Source organism: Hyperoodon ampullatus (genome assembly GCF_949752795.1).
Source record: "Hyperoodon ampullatus genome assembly, chromosome: 14".
Lineage (NCBI taxonomy): Eukaryota > Metazoa > Chordata > Mammalia > Artiodactyla > Ziphiidae > Hyperoodon > Hyperoodon ampullatus.
In genome coordinates this window covers 62,661,270-62,685,652 of record NC_136927.1, presented here as the reverse complement: position 1 = coordinate 62,685,652, position 24,383 = coordinate 62,661,270, and the positions used below count along the sequence as shown (strand labels likewise).

Here is a 24,383-nt window from a genome sequence, read left to right as displayed (position 1 = left end):
CTGGGAGCCGGCACGTACCAGGCTCTGCGCTCAGCACGTCCCCCGCACCAGCTCTCTGAGCCATCACAGGATGAAGCGGGTGCTACTGTTACCCCCATTTTACAGATGAGGAAAACGAGGCTCAGAGAGATGATTAAACCTGGCTTGAGGTCATCCAGCTGATGTTCAGAGCCAGGCAGCTGTCCCAGAGGCCACACCCTGACCACCACACATGCCACCTCTCTACAAACCTCCTATGGCCAGCTAGTGGGGTCCACTGACTTGCTTGTCGAAGTAGACAGTCTTGGACCAACCAGACCTCATGATTTCCCTGGTCCCCTGGGTGCCCAGCCCCAAGTCTCACCCTCAGGCACTTCCTGGGTGTTTACGAAGGCTGGGGTCTTCGAGCTCTGTGCTGCGGAGAGGGTGGGGCTGGCTGCACCCGCCAGGCTCTGCGTCTCTGGGCCAAGCGGACGTCCAGCCCTTGGCTCTGCGCTTCCTGGCTTCTCGTCCATATGCCCGCCGCGTGCCCCACTTCCCGCTGCCCAGCCTGGAGCTGGCACATGACTGGCAGCGAGCCAGCTGGGCTGCGTGCAGAGCTGGAATTTCAGCAGCAGGGCCAAGGCTGAGGGAGCAGGCCAGGCCCTCCTGCAGTGGGTGTGAGGCCAGGGGGGCCGCCGTACCCCCTTCCTCCCCCGTGTGCCTCCTCTCCCTTCCCCCCTCTTCTCCATCTGTCACCCTTCTCATTGCCACCCTTTTCCTTTTGGGGGGATGGGGTGGTGCCCGCATGCTTTTGTCCTCTTTTCACCTGCTCCCATTCTCCTCAACCTAAGCCTGGCTCTTCAGCCCCATCCATGCCTGTGGAAAGAGACCCGCCCCTCGACCCCCAAGGAAGCTCCGTGCTGATGGGTCCAGAGGGGCACAGCCTGGCGCTGCGGGCTTTGCATCAGGCCCTTAGGAGGGGCGTTTGGACCTGCCTGTGTGTGCTTTACCAAACGTGAATCCTGGGACTGCCTTGCTGTCTCTGGGGACACCTGGGACCTTCCGGATTCTTACAGGCCTGGGGTGCCTGAGGGAGCTGGAGACTGGAAGGGAGATGGGCAGGCTTGTTCAGGGCATTAAAGGAGGCACCTTCTTCAGTGGGAAAAGCACTTTCTAGGGATCAGAGAGGGCAGGTAATGAGCTTTCTGAAACTGGAGGTCTCTGAGTCAGGGGTAGATGGCCGTTTACGATGGACAATACAGGGGAGTCCCATCTTGGGCAAGAAGCCCTTGCCTTACTTTGCTTCTAACGCGGCGTGACCTGAGGTCCAGAGGATCCCAGGGAGTCTTGCCAAGGCAGGGGTGTGGGTTCTACAAAGTTCCCTGAAGCCACATAGAGGACTGGTCCTTTTTCAAGGGGTGTTTCTGGTGTCTGCACCCATCTGAATTAGGGTGATCCCCTTTGCTTCCTTCCTCTTTCCCAGGGTGCTAGATCGGGTTCTGGAGTCCTGATCTGGCTGCCCAGACCACTTTGGAGTTGGGGCCAGATGTGGTCAGCAGCTGCTCCAGGCCCACCACGTGCTAATCCACCCGCAGGGCAGAAGGAGGATCTTGTAAAGTGGCGCAAATCCCCCCAATTGGCCTCATCTGTCTTTGTTGACCTCTGAGTTGGGGACCGAAAATGGGGCCTTGCAAGTCAGCAACTCTGCAAATAGCTTCTGCTCTCCCTGCCAGCGAAATCTCACTCAGTTTTTACTACTAAGAGAAACGTAAAAGGCAGATTCATGTATGGGTTTCAATGTCCAGGCAGGAGGCCTGAGAGCAAGGCAACAGACAGTCCAGGGCCTCCAAGGGCAGCTGGGTGGGGACAGGGGTCCTGGAGCTTCCCCTCTTAAATGCAACAGCTCCATCTTTATCTGTGTCATGTTTTGGGCTTCAGGATAAGAGTCTATTTCCAGAACACTGTCTGTAGCTCTAAAACTATCTGAAAACCACCATCCTACTGACTAGGGCATCAGCTGGGATGATCCTCCTTGTTTCAACTCATCCTGTGGGTCCTGTGGCCTTGGGCATCTGTGCAGTCAAACAGAAATGGAGGTCCCATTTCTCATGTGGACAAGGCAGGAGCATGAACCAAAAGATGCCCACAGGAGGTTGAAGGCCCCAGTGGGGGAAGGCATCGTCCTCCATTCGGGTCCCTGCAGCAGCGTGGAGCTGGACTCTGCACTTTACTGGCTCCCCGGGGAGCTCTTAGTGAGGCTGCAGACATTCCAGCCACGCAGGGCAGGGCTTCCCTTCCGGGCCCCCTCGGAGAGCTCCAAGGACTTCTTACCCACCTGCCTTTGGTCCAGCCCACCTGCCCATCCATGGGACCCAGCGCCAGAAGGCGTGTGCCCAGTGCGCCACCTCCCTGTGGCACTCCGGCCAGCCTTTGCATACTGCTGGGTCCCTGCCAAGGCCGGGAGAGCTGGGGCTGCCACTCCGGCCCCTGGGCAGGACTCTCTCTTGTAACTGTCCCTGTGCCCACAGTGGGCCAGGCGGCAAGCAGGGCCTCTGCCTATGCCACAGGCAGCCCTCAGCAGAGCAGCCCACCCAGGAAGGCTCTCCCTGAGCCCTGCAGAAACTCTGTCTCTGCCCAGCGGCCGGTGAGCTCCGGGTAGTAAAGTAGGGCTTCTTTCCCCATGGTGTCACCCTTCCTTTCCCAGCAGACTTCAACCCTCTTCCTCCACGCCCTCACCTCAGCTCTTCTGGGGCCTGACCAGAGAGGCCACACCTCAGGCACCTAGGAGGTCACCTGCTGGCCCAACTGAGCCTTGGCGCTCTGCTTGGCACAGTGGGCATCCTCCCCTCTTGCCCATTGACTCCTGCAGCCGTCAGCCCCTCAGCAGGACCCATCCCTCCCAACCCCGCAGGTCCAAGAGGGACCTGCCACCCCTAAGACTGCCAGGCAGCCCCTGGCTGGGGATGAAGATGTCCGCGTGCGTGGCAGGAGAGCCCCCGTGCCTCGGCCCTCATGCCCTCCCATCCACCGGCTCCAATCAGAGAGCAGGGCTTTGCCCTTGTCCCTGACCTCCAGAGGAAGGCAATCAGACAGGGAATTTGGAAGGGAGATAACTCATCAAGGAGACTGCCTGCTCCACAGAGCATCAAATCAGCTGAGAAATAACCATTGTGTCACCAAAATCAACTCTGCATTTGTAGCCGGCCACCAGGCAGGAGCGGCCCCTGGAGCTCCGCAGGCAGCACAGCCTAAGCCGGTCTTCTGAGAGCCTGGCCGCAGCCGGGGTTGGGGGGGGGCCCTGGCACCCCCCCAACCCCATCCACTCTGCCTCACCCTGCCCTGCTTCCTAGCCACCACAGAGATGGGGCTGGGCACGTGTCCACCCCGCAGGAGCAGACCAGGTGCGTCCTGGAGAGCGGCCCCTCCTACTGTGGGCTGACCAGCACCCTTGGCCAACTTTCCCGGCTGGGCTGCGGCGAGAACGGCGGAATGCTAGGGTGGTGCTGCCCCTTAGTGGAGAGGAGCGGGAGGGCCCGGGCTCTGGGAAGCGTGAAAACCAACAACTGGGCGGCCACCGGCCTCAGCCAGGAAACCCGGGTCCAAGAGGTCCCTCTGGCCCCCTCAGGCAGCCAAACCAGGACCAGTGGGTTTCCCAAAACCCAGAGCAAGAGGAGAGGACTGAGCTTCTGGGCCCACACCCCGCTCTTCCCCACTCCCCCACCCAGTCTCTTTCTTGTGTCGCCTCCCATCTCTTTCACCTTCCCTCCCACACTGCTTACTCTTTCTCCCGAGCTAGGGGAGGCCCTCTGGAGACAGCTATGGGGCGTGACCTGGAGCTTGGGTTCTAGTCTGGCATTGCTCTAAGGAGCTGTGTGATCTTGAGCGAATTGGTTCACCTCTCTGGGCCTCATAAACTCACCTGGAACATGGGGGTCCCTAAGAGTCTGTCCAATTTGAAAAATCGGACCGCTTGGCATCAGCCTTTCACAGCTCTCTTGATCTGTGAGTAGATCAAGGAATAGCCTGTAGAGCTTTGGGTTCCGTTTATAGGCCCGGAGCCGGTAGCTTTATAAGTGAGGCTCAGTTTCTTCATCTCGAATTGTGGAAGTTGTCTCCTCCTACCCTAGACCAACGTTTATCAAGTCATTTTTCAGTAGTAGCAATGATATGTTGAGAGGAATATTCCCAACTTATGAGAACATAGGTTAAAGACTAGACGATGTTTCAATGTTTTGCTTTTTCAATTTTTAAGCTTCTTTAATTTAAAATTTTACAACTGCCGGTATTCTGCAAAAGTACTGACTCATTTCCATGGCTGAGGCTCTAAGACATCTGCTCCTTGCTCCCCAAATCCCTAACCTTCCTGGCAAGGGCAAAATGCCTGCCACCAAAGCACAGCCCTTGGTGAACCGGTGACCAAGCCGCCTCCCCATGGATCCACGTAACAGCAAACCTCCTCTCTCCCCCAGATCGCCGAGACCTACGCCTTCCTTCCGCGAGAGGCTGTGACCCGGTTCCTGATGAGCTGCACAGAGTGTCAGAAGAGGATGCACTTTAATTCCAACGGCCTGGAGCCCAAAGGTAGGGGAGGAGGTGGGCGTGCTGGAGGCTCAGGGGAGGCTCTGCGGGGCGGGGGGGGCTCTCCCCCAGAAGGGCCTGTCCTTTGCTGGCACGGACAGAAAAGTGCGTGGCCAGCAGTTGTCACAATTCCCAGAGGCCAGTGTGGGTCCATGGAGCTACCCAGAGAGCCTCATTTTAGGTTTGTTTTTTTTTAAACTTTTTTTAAATGTCAAGTTTCACTTAAAAACCAATAGCACATTCCTACTGCCCTTCAAGACTCTCCTCTCCCACCAAGGTTCCAGATGGAAATGGCCACCTCGCCCCATTCCCTAAGCTCTGCAATACTCGCCTCCCAGATCTCACCCCAGGCGGTGTGCACATGGATCTGGTCTCACTGACCCGACTGTACAGTCTCTGAGGACAGGAGCACACCCCCCACTGCGTGCACCCTCCTACCCTATAGCCACCCACCTGCCATTAGCAGGCCTCCCTAAGTATTTGTCCCCTGCCCCCCACCCCCAGTGCACACCCAGGAGATCTGTGCAGATTCGTTAGAATTGAAAATGCCCAGGGCTTCCCTGGTGGTGCAGTGGTTGGGAGTCCACCTGCCGATGCGGGGGACGCGGGTTCGTGCCCCGGTCTGGGAGGATCCCACATGCTGCGGAGTGGCTGGGTCCGTGAGCCACGGCCGCTGAGCCTGCGCGTCCGGGGCCTGTGCTCCGTGGCGGGAGGGGCCACAGCAGTGAGAGGCCCGCGTACCGCAAAAAAAAAAAAAAAGAAAGAAAATGCCCAGAGTACTTGTGATCAGCCGAAGGTGGTCCCTTAGACCCACATCCAAGCTCTCCAGCTCTACCCTGCCCAGTGAGACGCAGCAAGGACCCCCGCTTCAGTCTCCCACAGCCTGTACCTGAACATCCCAGAGGCCTCCAGTAAGTCTGGACCGTCTGTTCGCAGGTGGCTTTGGCATAGCGAGACAGGCCGCTATGTTTGGCTGGTATGACTGTAACTCAGCACTGAGAAATGAGGCCCCGGTGGGTGACTTATCAGGGCTTCTGGGCATCAGGCCCGCAAAGGTTGCTGAGGTCTGAGAATGGGAACAGACTCGGAATGAAGGGTGAGCCATTTACTCAGGTGGTGCCCAAGTGGTGTCCACCAAATACGTGGAAAAACCAACAACGAGGCCCGATGACAGCAAAGGAATTGGAGCATGGGTGTCGAGTGAGGTTTTCCTCCTAGTTGGTAGTCCCTGATACGACTTCTGACAGCAGCCACCTCACCAAACCCAGAGGCTTTCCTGTCCTTGGGGGCCATTAGGCCCTGGCCACTTCACTGAGCTCACTGGATGACCACTAAAGTATGAGGGACAGGAATTAATCTAGTTAATCCCTCATAAGTGCTGGGTTCCTGGTTTAAGAGCAGGGGCTCCAGGGCCGCACTGGATGGGTTCAGATCCCAGCTCTGCTGCTCAACAGCCGTGTGTTCTGAACAAGTGACTTCACCTCTCTGAGCCTCAGTTTCCTCATCTGTGAAATGGAGTTAATAATGCACCTACCTGGTGGTGGAGGGGCAGGGTTCTGATGAAATCTGAGAGTTAATCCCTGTACCTGGCACAGGGCTACCATGTAGGAGGAGTGAGCCGTGGCTCTGGCAGTTACTGTGATAACGTGCGGGGCCTGAGTGAGGCCCCTGCCCCACGTCGCCTGGCCCCCACTGAGCAGCTGCAACCCCTGCACCAAGACAGCACTTGGTACCTGCCCATGGGCCAGGAGGCTTTCCCTGCTGCATTCCCCACCCTGCCCGGGTCTGGGTCCCAGGGACGCGGGCCCTGGTGGTGGCCGCTTGGTCCCCGCCCGCCCGTCCACCTGTCCCCTCCAGCGCTGGCCTAATCGTTTCCATAGCAACTGGCAGAGTCAGACACAGAACCTGGGGGAAACAGAGGCAGGCCAAGAGGGGCTGTGTTTGTGGGCTGCTCTGGGGCGTCTGCAGGCTCTGTTCTGCTCCCTTCTCCATGCTGGTGGGGAGGACGAGCCTCACCTCCCCGACTCCCCAGTAGAGGCAGCGAGGTCTCCAGGGCTACAGCTCTGCTCCTCCTCGTCTGAGGAGGATGCCGAGCACGGCAGCAGCTTGCTGCTTCTCCTGCTGCCACCGTGCCCCCACCCCCGGGGGAGGGAGGGGGGACCAAGGGAGGTGGAGAGGCAGAGAGCACACGCGCCAGCTTCGTGGGTTCTGGGCTGGAGCCTCTCTGCCCAGGGGCTCTCGCTCCAGCAAGACAGAGGGCAGGCAGAGTGAGGCTGCGCCGTGCCCAGCCTTGCCTGTCCTCGGGCAGAACGCCACTTCCCTGTCCCCAGGGGTGGAGCTTCCCGCGCAGGGAGAGGAGGAGGTGCTGAGGGCGCAGGAGACTGCGTGGCTTCAGTGTCTCAGAACGTGGGCTTGGGGCCTGGCAGGCCTGGGTGTGCCGCCCTGCTCCCTGCTGTGTGTCCCTCAGCAGGTTCAGGGACCTCTCTGAACATCAGCTGCTCATAACAGCTCCTATGATCCTGGGAGGGCTCTGTCCGTGTTTACAGCTAAGGAAAGGAGGCACAGAGAGGTGGAAGGGTGAAATCACTTGTCCGAGGTCCCCAGAAGGCAGGAGAACTTACCTTCCCATCAACAAATGGGAGTAATGCTTCCCTCTCTTTTTTTTTTTTGTCCACGCAACGCAGCTTGCAGGATCTTAGTTCCCCGACCAGAGATTGAACCCAGACCCATGGCAGTGAAAGCCCAAGTCCTAAACACTGGACCGCCAGGGAATTCCCCCATCTCAGGGTTTTCATGAGGATGCAATTGAATTAAACGAGCCCATTCTGCCAGGCGCCTGATGTAGTGGGTGCCTAGGGAGCATCAGCCTCTCCCCCACCCTACCCCCATGTTGTTGTACCACCCAGGCACAAGACTGCCAATGTCCAGGTGTCCCACGGGGAGATGCACGGTCAGTCACCCACCCAGGTGAGCACCCTGGGTCCACAACCTGGCCGCTGGGCAAAAGGGAAGGGTTTGGTTTCTGGAGGCTGCCAGTGGAGAGCCTTAGAGGCTGAAAGGCTCCCCTGTTTGCTTGATGGCCAGAGGCACTAGCGCCTGGACCACCCTCACCAGCTGGCAGGTTCTCCCTTCTCCTGCCCCAGCTGAGAGCCTGGAGATCCTGTCTCCGCCTGCCATGCTGGCCTCTCTGGATGTGGTCAGCTGCTCCGACCGCTCTTTCATAGGCACCCCTGCTCTGCCAGCCTTCCCTCCTCCCTCCGGGAAATCAGAGCCTGCCCCAAGGCCCAGAGGCAGGCCCCAGGTTCCTGTCCCAGGAAGGTGGGGCCAGAGGGGGACAGGGAACAGGATGGAGACTTCTCGAGGGGCTGCTGGGAGGACGCCTCGCTTCCTGGCCTCATGTTGTAAAGAAAGAAAGGAAGCAAAGCAGCCTCCCCTGCTCAGTGGTTTGTCCCGGCACGGGGGCGGGGTGGGGGGGTGGGGGGCTGGACAGTCCTGTGCCCTCCCCCAGCTCCAGAAGCACGAACAAAGGAGGCTGCCGAGGATCAGGAAGTCCGAGGATGGGAGATTCCAGGGCCTGCCGGCTCCACTCTCCTCTTCCACCAGCCCCTGAGTCTGGACTGGAGGAGGCAGAGATGAGAACTGGGTGTGCCCTGGGCCCAGCTCTGGCTGCAGGGGTGAGGGGCCTCGGGGGCACGTTTCACGTTTCTTTGATGTGATGGAATACTGTTTGCATGGCTGCAGACTAGGAGTTAGCAGCGGGCAACGCCGCCAGTCGCCTACCGAAGGGTCCCTTCCTCAGCGAGAGCCATCCACTCAGGTGGCAGCGCCTTTGCAGCCGGGCCCAGATTCCTCTGTGGTTTCCAACCCCCTCCCTGCCTGGCCCCTCCAGACCTCCCCCTTCCTGTCCTGCCCCATGTGACCCCATCCCGGCTCATTCCTCTGCCGCTGCAGTCTCTCCTGTGCTGGCCTGTCCTCTCCCGGCTCTCATACTCACTCGCTATACGACCTGGGGAGGTCCCATAGCCTCCCCACGTGTGGTTGCCTCATCTGTAAAGTGGGGTCATTAACACGAGCACCCACCGCACGGAGTCCTTGGGAGCTCCATGCAGGAGGGTCTGCGTGGCGCTCTGGCAGGGCTCAGTAGCTGTCGTCTGCGTGATTGAATGGAAGTCCTGTTGAGATCCCCTCTCCACAAGGCTGCCTGGAGCTACTTCACAGCCCTGTGAGCTCTTCCTCCTTGGAGCGCTAATGGACTCACCATCAGTCCCGCCCTGCTGAGCACAGACACCGTCCCTAGCCCTTCCCCCCACCGTCCCCACCCTGAATGCACACACATCAGTGCTCCTTGAAGACTTGCTGACCTATTGATTCGCTTCCCTGGGAGAGAGGCTTTTTCATCTGAGCCAGCCCCAGGCCTGGCTTCTCTAGTTCCAAATCTGAGCCCCATGGCAGGCTGGCCGCCCTCGAGGCTCCTCTGTGCCAGGCCTTCGTCATGCACACGTCCTTCAACCCCCAGCTCTGACCCCGAGAGGTCTCACCCCGGCATCCAGAAGCTACAGATGTCTCCGGACGGAGGAGTTCTTCCATCCTGTAGGGGGAAACTCATGAGAATTGCCACCTTGTGTTCCACCTGGAGGATCCGGGCCACCACCTCAGCTGGAATTTGCATTGATTGGCAAATGTCCCTGGAGCCCAGCTGTGATCAGCTCTGGGCTTGGCCCTGGGAGAACCTCTACATCGCTGGTTATTTTCAAGGCCTGTAAAACTAGGACTAGTGCTTGGGTTGGTTTCAGTTTTTCTTGGCAAAAAGGTGTCGAAACATTTCTTTGTGTGGTTCCTCTGCTTCTCTCACCAGCAACCTACTGGGTTATTTCAGCTCCGTGACCCTTCCTAGCTCCTAACTCACCCGTGGTCTCAGGTTACTTGTAGTGGCTCAGGCGTGGCCACTGTATTTGTTGACCACAGCGGGGACCTGGCCTGCCCGTCAGAGCCCAGGGAAGCCACTTCTTCCTTGTTCGTGTGTCCACCTTAGCTCATCCCCCGTCCCCCCACGAGCACTGGACTCCATGGAGCCCCCACTGGCCCTGCTCCTTAGCTCTTTCCTTGTAAGCTGTTCATCTTCACGTGTGGCACTTACCACCCCCGGAACCATTTGGCTTCCCACTGCCAAAAACCCTGTCTGCCTGTCTTCTTGCTGTGGTGTGGCCGAGCTCTGGCCTCCCACAGCCAACTCCCTGGCATGTTCCCTCACCTGGAATGTGTCCCGCCCACCAAGGTCCCGCCTCCCCGACAGAACCCTCACTTCTGGAACTGCAGATGCAAGCATTTCACTGCACACCGGTCTCGGATGGATTCGTCTGTGTGCCCGGGATGTCCCTGCGTCCCCAGACGAAGGCATCCGGCCTCCTCTTCCCGAGCTCTCCTGGCTCACCTCCGGGCACTGGAAGCAGTTTCTGATCTGTGGACCTGCTGTGGAGAGAACAGGCCAAGGAAGACCCCTTCTCCCACCCCCCAAGAGTGCCTTCCCAGCCATTGTGGTTTTTCTCCTAAACCTAGCTATACCTGGCTTTTTTAAAGTTACCTTTTCGTAAGTAGTCATGGCTTTCAGGCAGGACACGGGTGACCATCAGTGAAGGAGCACAGTGTCTGGCCTCCATGGACAACAAAACACAGAGCGTCGCCATGGCAGCTGGTGGAGTCTTCATTTGAGTCTCTGACCGGCGACCCTTAGGGTGGGGGTCCCTTCTCACCTACCATGTTGTCTGACAGCTTTTCAGCAGACAACCACGTCTTGGAGGAAATGAAATGGAAATGGCAGAATCCTCCATCTGAAGACCCACATTCCAAAACAGGAACCACGGCTCTTTTGAGTGACATCATCTCAATGTGGCTGCAATGTCTGCCTCACATATTGTATCCAACCTCATGGAGCTGCGGAGGCCAGGTCCCAACACGCCCCTGGGTTGAAAGAGGTCACGTCTGGGTTGGTGGTGGGGCGGCAAGAAGAAGAGGACCCAAGGTCACAAAAATGCATTTTAGTTTCCCCACAGCACCGGGCATCTGTGCCAGAGGGGCCAGTGTGCACTGGTGTTAGAGAACCCCTCTGCCACAGACCAAGAGGAAATCCCTTAATAAAAAGAAAGGTTTGGTCCATTCCAAGCCAGTTTCTGAGACATTTTATTAGTGACATTTACCTCCTCCTGGACAAACAGAAATTCTGCGTAAGACAACATAGCTTTAAAAAGCAAAACAAGGAATTCCCTGGTGGTCCAGTGGTTAGGACTCACCGCTTTCACTGAGGGGGACTGGGTTTGATCCCTGGTCAGGGAGCTAAAACCCCACAAGTCGCATGGCGCGGCCCAAAGGAAAAAAAAAAAAAAAGCAAAACAAAGCTCTGCATTTTTATGAAACTTGATAAGAAATGTTATTCAAGCTGTACAGTCACCAGAAGGACACCACCCCAAGACGCATGGACCCTGTATTCTACAGGGCTGTTTCTATCTGCACCAAGTAGGAACTGCCCGGTGCCCTTTGGGTAGTTTCTCCCCCTTGTTTGCAGGGGCCTTTTTTCTTACTTTGTGTGTTTGTGTGTGTGTGTGTACATCCTTATTGTTTTTTTTTTTCAATACACCTTTATTGGTTTTTTTTAATACATCTTTATTGGGGTGTTTTTTGCCTTTTTTCTTTTTTGTGACAAAATATTTACAATACAAAACGTGCCATTTTAATAATTTTTAAGTGTACAACTCAGTGTTAGTTACAGTCACACCACTGGGCAATCATCACCGCTGTCTGTTTCCAAAACTTTTTCATCACGCCAAACAGAAACTGCGGACCCGTGAAGCAGTAACTTCCCATTCCCAGACACTCGTCCCTGGTCACCTCTCTTCTACTTTCTTTCTTTTTTTAAAATTAATTAATTAATTTCTTTTGGCTGCATTGTGTCTTCATTGCTGCGAACTGGCTTTCTCTAGTTGTGGCAAGCGGGGACTACTCTTTGTTGCGGTGCACGGGCTTCTCATTGCGGTGGCTTCTCTTGTTGTGGAGCACGGGCTCTAGGCACATGGGCTTCAGTAGTTGTGGCACGTGGGCTCAGTAGTTGTGGCTCGCGGGCTCTAGAGTGCAGGCTCAGTAATTGTGGCCCAGGCTTAGTTGCTCTGCGGCATGTGGGATCTTCCTGGACCAGGGATCGAACCCGTGTCCCCTGCATTGGCAGACGGATTCTCAACCACTGCGCCACCAGGGAAGCCCTCTTCTACTTTCTGTCTCTGTGAATGTGCCTGTTCTAGATGTTCCATCCACGTGGAATCACACAGTATTTGTCCTGTGGTGTCTGGCTTCTCTCCCTCAGCAGAGCGTTTTCAAGGTTGCAGGGGCCTGTCTGGCCTGGGCTCTGGCTCTGGAGCGGCAGATTCTGCAAATCCCTGCCTCTCTCCACCTCAGCCCTGTCACCCGCTCCCGTCCAGCGCATCTCCTGGGCGCGGTGCTTGTGGTGACGTGCAGGCTTTGGTCCGTCCGGAAGTCGTTCCCGCTTCTCGCACCACTCAAACCCCAGCCCGTGAACAGAACTAGGCACCAGGGGGGACATGGGTCAAAGGCCTGGCACCCTTGGAGACAGGGGGAAGAGGCAACCAGAGAACAGGTAACCAAGACTATTCCCTGGACGGAGGGTGAAGCCAGGTCAAGCGACTAAGTGACGAAATGAGGCCCCACTTCGTGTGACGGGTCCCAGCAGGTGACTCCAGGGTTTCGAGCTTGGTCACAGCAGGAGACATCTGAAGGGGAAGCTGGACTGGAGAGAGACGTGACGGGCTCCATCGAATCATGCTTCTCGTCTTCTTGACTTATTCCTGTGCCATTGCAGTCTCTCCTAAACGGCACCCACAGTGGCACCCAAGATGCAGAACACAATGGCTGGGCACTGCAGGAGCCTTTGCAGAAGGCAGCATGGCCAGACATTTCAAGAGTTTCCGAGTATTCCTACCCTTTGACCCACAAATTCCTTGTCTTGGAGTCTGGTCTAAAAAGGAAACGATCATAAATACAGACCAATATTCCTGCACAAAGATGTTCCCTGCAGTGTTTATAGTAACCCCCAATAGCAAACAGCCTAAGTAATCAATCATAAGGGAATGACTTAAGGAAAATATGATAAAATAGTACAGGGCTATAAAAATTATATTTGCAAAGCAAAATGAGATTTTTGATGGTGGGGGAAATGCCTATGAGAAAATGTTAAGCAAAAAAAAAATTTTTAAGCAGACTGTAATTCTCTGTATGCATTGTGATATCAAGTATGTAAAAAAGAGAAATCACAGGGAAAAAATAAACAAGCATATGCCAAGCTTCTTGGTGCAATTATGGTTTTTAAAATTTTACTTTACATCTTTCCACACTTTGCAAATGCTCTACAAAAGGGATATGCGTTACTTTGATGTTCAGGACAAGAAAGCAATAAATGGGAGGAACAATGCTCCTCTCTGTGTGATGAAAGAGGAACTAGAATTTGGGCATACTGGAGGCCTGGCCCAGACCTGCGAGCGATGTGGTCCCTGACGGTGCTTTGGGGGGGATACCGTGGGGGATGGGGGATGGGGTGGGACAGTGTGGCACGTGAGCTGGCTTAGGCCGGCGTTGGAAACTTAAATGACTTCAGGGGCCTGGCAGGCATCATCGTTGAGTGAAAGTGTGCAGTGCAATAGGGAGCGGTGGGGACTGTGGCAAAATGGAGCCCTCACACCCTGTCTAAAATGAGCGGCTGCTGCTCAGCTGCAGTGGGTGTCTGCCACGTGGGAGTGGGGGCCCTGTGCGGCCAGACCTTCCATTTCTCAAAGGAGTCAGAAATCCCTGGTTTCCAAAGGTGAACTCTCTCACTAAACACTGGCACTTAAGCGTCATGCAGTCCACGTCCACGGGCCAGGCACGGCGGGCGAGCCCCCAGTCAGCGACCTCCGGCCTCCCCTCCCTCCTCCTCAGTCCCTGTGTTGGGTCCCCCACGTGGGTGCCAGGCTGCTGGTGGCCCACGGCACAGGCTGAAAGGGGCTTCCTTTTCTTCTTTCTGCCAGAAAACGAGCCTCCCTCTCCTCTGGTCTCCGGGATTATCGATTACAACATGCCCCTCACCTCTACGTACCTGAAGCAGATGAAGTTGCGCGTGATGAATTCCCAGGAGCAGGTAAGGCGTCTGCCCCCCTCACGCCCCCACTGGAGGCGCCCTGACTTGCCTGGATGTGGTTGATCCTTTCCTAGACGTAGGGCCACAGCCTGTGTAAACACACTGGAAATCAAAGAGGCCCTTATCTGGTTATCTGGGCCATGCAGTCCAGGCTGAGAGGGGAGGGAAGGAATGTGTTCCTAGTTAGAGGGTCTGCCGGGTCTTCAGTGAAACTTTCCTTCAGGGCAGGGGCGAGGAAGGGGGTGGGTAAGAGCTGCCCACCTTGGCTCTTGGGTTGTTCTCTCTCTGCTCTGCCCTTTGTCTGCTACATCACTCGGCTCCTTTCCCCCGAGAGAGGGGGGGCCCTTGCTGCCTGCCTGTGGCTTCTGTCACCCTTGGGGCCCAGACAGGCCAGGAAGATGGGCCTTGGAGGGTGGCCTGGGTGACATAAGGCCCTGGGTTCCCCCTCCCCGGCTGTCCAAGACTCCCCAGCTGTGGATTGCCCAGGGCTGTCAGGCACCATGGAAACAGGTTATGAAAAGAAAACCCCTCCTGCCTGCCTCTCTGCACAGCCCACCTTCTAGCCCTCTGCAAGGCAAGTAGCCTGACTGTCTTTCAGAGAAGGACTAGGTGAGTGCCACCCCCTCCCTCCGCCACTGCCCCCAAAACTGGAGTAATAATGTCTTAACCTCTTGCTTCAAGTTTTTTCATCTGTTGTGACATATGAACCTACTGTATCTTTGAGGCCTGCCAAGGGGAATGGGTTCTTTCTCCTCCGTTGAAAGTCTGACTTCCAGCCCTGGGTGCATTCCGTCCTGAGTACGGCTGGTCTCCTTGACAACCTGAGCGTGTGTCCGCCCAGGGGGTGATGGCTCTGCAGTCAGCTCAGGACGTGCTCAGGTGGCATCTGGGGCTGTGGCACCCAGTTTGAGGATCTGAGCTGGTTGGCTTGAGTTCTGCACTCCCCTGAGGAGGAGGCATGGTGTGCCCTCCCATCCTTACAGCCTCCAAAGGTCAAATGAAGTAAGCTTCGCTCTGGGTAGTAGAGCTGTCTGCATTTCTTGCGTCGTTTCATCTGAGATGGTCTATCCTATGATGGTTGCATCCCTAAGAAACTTCATGTACTCATAAACGATGTCAGTGGGGAAAATGGTGTTGGGTTTTCAACTCACAGTGGCAAAGTTGTTTTTGTGCAGGAATGCCAGTTATAAGGGTGTTGCTTTTGTTAATAGTTATAAAATCTAAACACCACCACGCAGGGTGAAGAGCAGAGGCACTCGAACAGCCAAAGAGCCAGAGTACAGCCCCATGGCTCTTTCTTTTCTACAAAATGGTGCTCCATCCAGCTCACCTCCAGAACCAGTAGTGGTCAGTGTAGCCCACTCTGTGATCCCTCATTAATGGATTCTGTTATGTTTCATTTGGTATACAAATTCCTACTGTCTGTGGGGCATTAAGACTGTAGGTTAGGTACATTAGCAAGGATTCAGTCATTCGACAAATATTTATGAAGCCCCACTCCATGAGCCAGGCTCTGGGGATGAGCAAAGACAGTACCAATCCTAGCTCTCCTTATGATCTAGGGGGAGATAGACACTCATGAAAAAATTACGCACAAATGGTAATAAGCCATCACGGTGCAGCTGTGATAAGTGCCAGGCAGGAGACTCATGGTGCCATGAGTACTTAGATGGACACGGTGTGGGGACTGAGGCAGGGGTCAGGAAGGTTTGCCTCAGAAGGGGGTGCTTGAGCTGAGATCAAGATCTGAAGGGAAGAGAGCTCCAGGCTGAGGAAACAGCTTGTGCAAAGACCCTGTGGCTCGAGGGAGGACAGCGCCAGTGAGAATTTGTGAGGCTCGTGTGGCTGGTGCGGAGAGTGTGAGGAGTTCTGTAGCTAAAGAAAAGTGGGAGAAGCACAGTGTTGGGCATATAAGCACTTGATGCGCATCTGTGAATGAACGGAAATTCATGTAACAAGATGGATAAGTTGCCCTGGTGAGGTTCAGGCTACTCCCAAAGGGAGGGAGAATTGTGGGAGGTGTTTGTCCCCAGGATGCTGCGGCTGGGGCTGAGGCTGAGATTGGGGTGACCTCAGTGGACAGTGGAGTTGACTGTGTCTTCCTAGCCTCCATTTCTGGTTTCCCAGATGGGGATCATCTGAACATTCCAGTGGTAGGGAATAAAGGCTCAGACCCTCCTTGCACACACCTGGCAGGAGAAGCGGCACCCCACCTCGTGCCTGGGGCCCTTCAGCTGTCAGTCTCCCACACTCCACGCACTGCAGTGAGCACTCAAGGCCTTAGCCTCTCAGCCAGCACTGTTAGCCCGGTTCTATAGCCAGGCACGTGGCAAACAAGAAGTCGCATTGCTCACTAGTTTATTTATCTGCAGCAGCACGGAAGGGCCAAGGACCCAGATGTCTTTGATTCTTCAGCTTGAGTTGGAACTGAAAATACATATACTTGAATTGGTAGCTTCTTTCCTGTAGTGAAGTCAGAGCAGGACTGGGTGAATGGCTCCCTATCCCAACGCAGCCACAGGACTACCTCTGCTGCTGTCAAACCCCATGTCCCAAGACAAGGCTCTGAAAGTAGTTTCATTCCCTGCAGCATCCCTGCGACCCCAAAAGGCCTGCCGACAGAAGACACCTGTAGTGTCTACACATCACTCATGCAGGCTACACGGAAAACAAACCCAAATCTAAAGTAACGGGAGCTGGGATAAATGGTATTTTATTAATACTGAGCAAAGCTCTACATCTAAAAACTCGGGGTGAGAAAAATCTAAGAATTCATTTTTTTCCAGCATTAGATATCCAGGAGACACTATAATAGTGAGGCAAGTAGAACATGTTCCCCTCACTTGGCTTTGAGCAGCCAACGAACAGGTGGTGGAGTGTGCTTGTGAACTGGACAGAATCGTGTTACCTTTTGTCCAGTTGTGTTGGATTAATGTGCTGAGAAATGGGTCTTTCTCCACAGAGGACATTAGGTAATATGAAAATCTAATAATAATGTTCACACCAACAAAAAAGATTCTTGACATCTGATCCATTGCAGCAAATATTTATGGTGTCCTCAACATGCAAGACATTTAGGGGTCAGACTCCACCCTCCAGGAGCTCCATCCTAAGACACAAGACCCCCCAGGAGCTGTCATTGCGGTGGCCACATTGAGCTGAAAATAGGCGAGGGTAGCCTGATAAAATTTTTTTTCCCGCTTACTCGGGAAAACAGTCATAAAGATATAAAACTGAAATCACATTTAGTTGTACTGATGATTAATACATTTTCTTGTAGGAGGGAGGGTGTGAAGATTTCATGAGATGTGGACTGTCTCGGAGAATGTTCCAAAGCATTCTCTGATAAGATGGGGTCCTAGGGAGGGGTGCAGGCCGAGCTCATAGGGCCAGAGGCGGCCAGCAAGTGCACCCCCAGCCGCTGATGTTTCAAATCCCCTCTCAGGGCTGCGTGCAAGATGCACCAAAGGAATGTTAGGGTCTCATCTTCACGCAGCCACTGATTTGTTGTCTGTCTCATTTTATTTTCTTTCATACATTTTTTTTAGTTACACAAATACACACGGCCTCAGTTGCCAGAAAGCAAAAGCATGGTGACAAAAATCACCATCATCTCACCACACAGACCACTGTGAATATTTTGGTGTCCACCCTTCCAGACTATTGAATAGAAAAGGGAATTATCCTGTAGGCACCATTTTACAACCTGCTTTGCTTTTCTGATGCTGATTTTCCATCCTATTCAGTCTCCTTACCCTCTGGGCCCTGATGTTTCCACCTACCAGATAAGCTGGTTGTATCATTTCCTGTTATTCACTCCTTTCTCACCCGTACCTACCCATCTACCCATCCACCCATCCACCCGTCCGTCCATCCATCCATCCATCCATCCATCCATCCATCCATCCATCCATCCATCCTGCGTTTGAACTGGTATGGTTCCAGGCGCTGAGGAGACTGGTGAACAGAGTCTCTGCCCTGCCGGCTCTCAGAGTTCAGTGAGAGAGACAAGGAAAACTGAAATCAACGCTGTGGGGTCTGTAGGAAGAGCTTAGAGGAGGAACAGGAGGGACGGGGAGTGAGCAGGATGGATGCTGTTTCAGCGCTTTACACACTTCACCCCTCACCCTCACAGCTCAGCAGGGTCACGTTGTCATCCTCGCCCTCGCTTTATAGGTTCGTAGCTGAGGCTCAGAAAGGTTCCGTACTTGCTCAAGGTCACACAGCCACTAACATGAGCTGAAACGCAGACCTCTTCCATCCAAACCTGTGCACTTGCCATGGCCACAAGCCCTGCTTCTCCCTGTACTTCCTGGAGGAGGGTGTGCTCTTTAGAATCCGAGGCGGTGTGCCACCTGGGTACTGAATGTCAGATCGCCGGCACGGCTAGTGGAGAGAAAATGTCCTTGGCAGAGACGCTGGCAGAGCAGGCAGAGAGCTTTGTTTGGCTTGGGAACTGGGAGCCGCCTTAAATATATAATGCTTAAGGAAATACGGGAGGAGGGATTTGGTAGGGGGCTGGGGCAGGGTGGAGGTCGCCCCCTACCTCGTGAACGCTCAGTTACCTGCAGGGGTGCGTGTATAAGTTGATATCCCCGTTAACGGGTGACGTGATCTTGATCTTTCCTGAGATCGCAGTGTTTGAACCAAGACCCTGTTGTTGTAGAAATCAGATCCAGATCCGAAGGAGGAAGACAAATCATCTGTGTTCCTTCCCTGACACATACTTGCATTTTATAGTAGCGGAGGCTGAGACCCAGGGCGGCTCAGCAACTTTCCCAGGGCAACCCCTGGCTCAGGCTCTTTCGGTGCCCACCGCTCCTCCACCAACCCCTTGCTCTTTCCAGAGCCGGAGGGCTGGGAGGGCTGTCAGCACCTTCCTTCGCCTCCGCCTCCAGTGTCTCCAGTTCTTGGAGCAGCACTAATGTCCTGCTAATGGTTTTAATGGTTCTCCCAGCAGCGTGTGAAGTGGTGCGCTGCTCCATTGTTTAAACCCACGTGATGGAGGCTCTTACTTGTTTCCTTAACGTCCGCCTCCCTCTCCTCTGCAGCTCTCGCCTGGCCCTGAGTTTTCCTTGGATCCTGGAGGTTGGGGGAGGAGGGCAGGCTTCCCCCCTCCCCCCCCACAAGTGGGGCCTGCAGGGTAGCCCCTGCCCAGAGCCCTGGAGTGGGGGGGGGTCTCCAAAGTATTGGCCCTCCAGGCCAGTGTGGAGCAGCACTGTTCTCAGCCAAGACTCCAGCCCACCCACCAAAGACCCTGGAGTCCTGCTGACGGTACCAGTTCTGGCGCCTACCAGCTGTGTGACTCTGGGCAAACCATTTCACCCCTCCATGCTCCTTTTTCCTCACGTTACTTGAGAATAATAACAATACAGCTACCTCACTGAGTTATTCTAAGAGTTAAATGACACAAAGCAGGCATAGCGCTTAGCACCGTGCTGGACACCTCAGAAGCACAGAGGAAATCTCAGTGACCTCTGCTACTGTCGGTGGTAATGTTATTATGCAGCCTCGGTTTAATAGACGCAGTGAATGACCTTGTCCGAGAGACCAGCGCCACAGAGATGAGTAAGACAGCGTAGCTGGTCTCAAGGAGCTCTTCTTAGTAGAGGGGACAAGACAGCAGCCAGGGAACTGTAATCCAGGACAAGAAAACAGAAACAAGAAGGGACCAAGGGGCTTCCCTGGTGGCGCAGTGGTTGAGAATCTGCCTGCTAATGCAGGGGACATGGGTTCGAGCCCTGTTCCAGGAAGATCCCACATGCCATGGAGCGGCTAGGCCCGTGAGCCACAACTACTGAGCCTGCGCATCTGGAGCCTGTGCTCTGCAACAAGAGAGGCCGCGATAGTGAGAGGCCCGCGCACTGCGATGAAGAGCGGCCCCCGCTTGCCACAACTAGAGAAAGCCCTCGCACAGAAACGAAGACCCAACACAGCAAAAATAAATAAATTAATTAATAATTTAAAAAAAAAAAGAGTAGCTATTATCATCATTGAGGGGAAGTAAAAACTTAAAAAAAAAAAAAGAAGGGACCAGGAAGCTGCCAGGCGGTTCAGGGGACACTCGCTTATTTATTTATTATTTTTTTTGCGGTACGCGGGCCTCTCACCGCTGTGGCCTCTCCCGCTGCAGAGCACAGGCTCTGGACGCGCAGGCTCAGCGGCCATGGCTCACGGGCCCAGCCGCTCCGCGGCATGCGGGATCCTCCCAGACCAGAGCACGAACCTGCGTCCCCTGCATCAGCAGGCGAACTATCAACCACTGCGCCACCAGGGAAGCCTGACACTCGCTTATTTTAAAATGAGATTTGGACCAGCAAAGAGGGCCCAGGTGAGGGAAGCTGAGGGGTAACAGCTCTAGGAGGACCTGGGCTGGGGAAGAGCAGAGCCAGTTTGGGAAAAGGAGGAGAAGGAAGAAGAGGAGGCGGAGGGGACTCAGAGCATGCACCTCTTGCAAGCAAGGCCACGAGACAGCCCTTTCCTCAGTCAGCACCTGGGAGCCAGGCAAGGATTTGGGGCAGGAAATGAGCACATTCCAAGTGGGAAACTTTCTCAGGCTTGCATCTTCCTTAGGGGAGAAGGAAACAAGTCCACTCTGAAAAGCTCTCCACATTCACTTTTTTCTTAATTATGGTCAAATATATGTAAAATTTGCTATTTTAATCATTTTTAAGTGTACCGTTCAGTGGCATTAAGTACATTCACAGTGTTGTGCAATCATTACCACTATTTCCAAAACTTTTTCATCACCCCAAACAGAAACTTTATAACCATTAAGCAATAATTCCCTGTTCCCCCCACCTCCAGCCCCTGGTAACCACTGTTTTACTTTCTGTCTCTATAAATTTGACCATGCAGCTACCTCATATGAGTGGAATCACGTATTTGTCTTTCTGTGTCTGACTTATTTCATTTAGCCTGTTTTCAGGGTTCATCCATGTTGTAGCATGTGTCAAAACTGCATTCCTTTTTATGGCTGGATAATATTCCATTGTATGGATAGACCACATTGTTTTTATCCAGGCATCCGTTGATGGACATTTGGGTTGTTTGCACTTTTTGGCTAGCCACATTCACTTTTTAATATTTTAGACCAGATTATGGGATAAGGAGGGATTAAAACAGGGATCTGCTCCTTCTCTCTCTGAGTCCTTACCCTTCTTTGTGGCTTGCTTTTCTCATGGACATTCTCAACCTCCTTCCTGCTCAAAAGGGCCCCCCAAAATGGGCAGACCTAAAGAGGAAGCACAGTTGATGGGTTACAGTGAGAGCCTGTCACTTACTTAAACAGTGCCTGACTCACAGGACTTTTACCTGTGGAGAACCTGTGAGTACTGACTCTGGCACCCAGATGTAAGAGCTTGATAGCAATGGTAATCTCCTCCTTCCCCTTCCTCAGGCTGCCCTGACGCCCAGGCAAGGTGTGAGCTCAGGGGAGAAGTAGCAGAATGGAGACTTTGCCATGTCCAAGGATTTAATGGTCTCTTAAAGAAGCAGCAGTTCTGATGTGTGTGTGTGTGTGTGTTTTAATAGTGAAAACTTTTATATTTAGAATTAGCCAGCTGGACTCAATTTAGATGATCCCAATTTTGTTGGCAACATCCAAAGCATCATAGTCGGGGCCAGTTGAACACAGGGCTTCTTCTCTCCATCAGGCCTGATCAAAGTGTTGACCTTGGCCACACCAGTGTCATAGAGCTTCTTCACAGCCTGTTTAATCTGGTGCTTATTGACCTTGACATCCACAATGAACACAAGTGTGTTGTTGTCCTCTATCTTCTTCATGGCTGACTTGGTGGTGAGGAGAAACTTGATGATGGCATAGTGGTCAAGCTTGTTTCTCCTAGGGGTGCTCTTCTGAGGCTATTTGGGCTGCCTCCTGAGCTGCAGTATTTTGGGCTATCAGAAGGTGGGTGACGTCCAGATCTTCTTTTTTTTGTGGCTATGGACGACTTTCAACACTGCTTTCTTGGCCTTCAAAGCCTTTCCCTTGGCTTCGGCTTTGGGAGGGGCAGGGGCTTCCTTCTCTGCCTTCGGTGCCATCATCATGAAAAAGCCAATGTGTTCTTGAAAATTAAACAGTAATCTTCATGGAATAGAAATAGAATGTAGAACTTCTAAATGACTAGAGAACAATAAAAGAACCAAAGAAAACTTGATCAGTCCAGCAAGAGTAATTAAATGAGGGAATAAAAGAAGAAGCAACCAAAAAGAGATATAATAAATGGAAAAGATAGGTAAACTAACAGGAACAAGATGAAACACTAGTAAATCAAAATAAACGTAAATGGGTTAAATTCCACTACAAAGAGTCAAAAAAGGCTCAGATGAGGTTTTTTAATGACAAAATCCATTTGGTATTTATAAAAGACTTTTCAAATGATACAAAAAGGAAGATTAAAACATATGAGGGGCTTCCCTGGTGGCGCAGTGGTTGAGAGTCCGCCTGCCAATGCAGGGGACACGGGTTCGTGCCTCGGTCTGGGATGATCCCACATGCCGCGGAGCGGCTAGGCCCGTGAGTCATGGCCACTGAGTCTGCGCATCTGGAGTCTGTGCCCCGCAACAGGAGAGGCCACAACAGTGAGAGGCCCACGTACCGCCAAAAAAATAAAAAATAAAAAAAATAAAGAGAGGACAGTGCTATTAGTGTCAAACAAGTTCAAGGCAAACATGTTCAAGGCAAAAAAAGCATTAAATAGGGCAAAGTGAGATATTTTATGTTGATCAAAAGCACAGTTTCCCAGTAAGATTTCAGAGCCTCTTGACTTCGGAGGTCTGCCCTTGGGGAGGTTGAGGGCTCTTGACCTCAGCAGTCTGCCCTGAGGGGAGGTCAAGGAGGGCAGTAGGTCTTATGAACATAAAGAGTAACTTGGGCTTCACTGTGAGAGGCAGCATCTTTCTTTCTTCCCTCCTTCCTTTCTTCCTTCCTTCCCATCTTTCTTTCTTTCCCAAACGCTTACGTTTTATCCCTTTTTCTTGTGAGGATCTTTTATAATCCCAGCATGTAAGCAAAACATAAATATACTCTGGACCTTTACTGGTCCCTGGACGTATCAGGGGAATAGAATGGGCAAAGGGTGGAGGCAGCACCTTTCTTTCACATCCCTCAGCATCTACCCATCATCAGTCTCTTCACCTTTGCAATTTTTGCTACTGTCTTGCTGTAGCTACTTCTCTAAACCAGTATTTGTACTTTGAGCATCAGCGTTTGCTCTCTGGAAATGTGCATGGAGCAATATGAGGGGCAGACCCTGTGGAACTTGTGAGAATGTGCAGTCTGCTGCCTTAGCTGCCTGAATTTTAGTCCCTCTCCTCCTCTCCCCACTGGGCTCACCCACTGAGGTATGCTGGGGCCACTTTCTCAGTTCCCAGCCTCCTTCCCTTCTTCCCAACTCCAGGCCTTCCTGGTCCACTGCTGGCTTCCTTCTCATGTTCCATTTCTTGCCTCCCTCCACTCAGACACCCCCCACAGGCCTCTGGCATCAGCCCGCCTTATGTAGCTGAGTGAAGGGGGCCCAGCTTGCCTCCATGAGAGCTCAAGAAAGGCCTGAAATGCCACTGGCCCCATTATCAAGATCTGAGAAGCTGTAGCACAAACCTTTTCCCATCTCAGTAAATCCCTGGCACTGTAGAAGGTTTGTACTGTGGCAAGAAAAACAAAAAGCCACTGAAATATTGACCTTGACCAAGGCTGCTGTTTGGATTTCTCCAGGCAAAGAATGATCCTTGGCACATTTCTGCTGTGAGAAGATGTGTAGGTGGGGTAGCTGATCTCAGGTCCTGCCCTGTGCCCCTCAGGCCCTCCTGCATCACCCCAGGGCAGCTAACCCTCAGAAACAGCTTCTCAAGTGTTCATCTTTTTTGTTTATTTGTATTCATTTTTATTTTTATCAATAAAAAATACATATCTTAAAAGTCATATAGAAAAACAGCAGATCCTGTCCCAGCCTCCCCACTTCAATTTCTACCCTTCAGAGACAGCCTCCTTTCTTTCTTATCTTTTAGCTGTCTCTTCTGGTATTTATCTCCTATTTCTAAATAACATGTGCTCACGCTGCTAGTTCTTGATTTTTCAATTGGGGCTATTTAGGTTATTGTTGTTTAATTTCCTGCTGGAGGAGATAAGTATGTACACTATTACACCCTCTCATAAACACATGTATTATTTCTCCTTCTTCCATTCCTCAGTATTATTTATACCTCCCTATTTAGGTAAATTATTATATTTCTATTATAATGGCTGTATAGGTTATTCATAGCTGAGCCAATTAGCACACTGTGATTACATTTTCTTTCTTTTGATTCCCCAGAGTTAGCCATTGCCTCTTTTTTCCAGCCTTAGCCCTCTATCTTCTGAGCTTGCTTATGGTGTGTGTGTGTGTGTCATTTTTATTTTTGTGTACTCAAATTTATCAGTTTTTTTCTTTAATAGCGTCAGCATTTGAGTCTTAAAAAAAACCTAACTCCACTCTGCCTCCGTGTTCTCTTTTAGTATTTTCATGTTTTTAGAACAGTTTTAGATTTAGAGAAAAATTGAGAAGCTAGTGCAGAATTCCCACATTATCCATCCACACACACAGTTTCCCCTATTTTTTTTTTTTTTTTTTTTTTTTTGCAGTATGCGGGCCTCTCACTGTTGTGGCCTTTCCCGTTGCGGAGCACAGGC

General features: G+C 53.0%; 1 protein-coding gene and 1 pseudogene across 3 annotated transcripts in view; one reads left to right on the top strand and one right to left on the bottom strand.

Moving 5' to 3' along the window:
* NOL4L (nucleolar protein 4 like) overlaps positions 1–24,383 on the top strand; it is a gene marked incomplete at both ends in the record, with an annotated part of 126,254 nt that overhangs the window by 53,290 nt on the left and 48,581 nt on the right. For both annotated transcript variants that reach the window (XM_079720084.1, XM_079720083.1), the window contains 2 exons: positions 4,431–4,542; positions 13,605–13,714. In XM_079720084.1, the coding sequence (XP_079576210.1) occupies positions 4,431–4,542; positions 13,605–13,714 (222 nt within the window). The remainder of the gene's footprint in view (positions 1–4,430; positions 4,543–13,604; positions 13,715–24,383) is intronic.
* Positions 21,288–21,763, bottom strand: LOC307063533 (large ribosomal subunit protein uL23-like; annotated as a pseudogene). Its single transcript has one exon. The product of its transcript is annotated as a large ribosomal subunit protein uL23-like (transcript).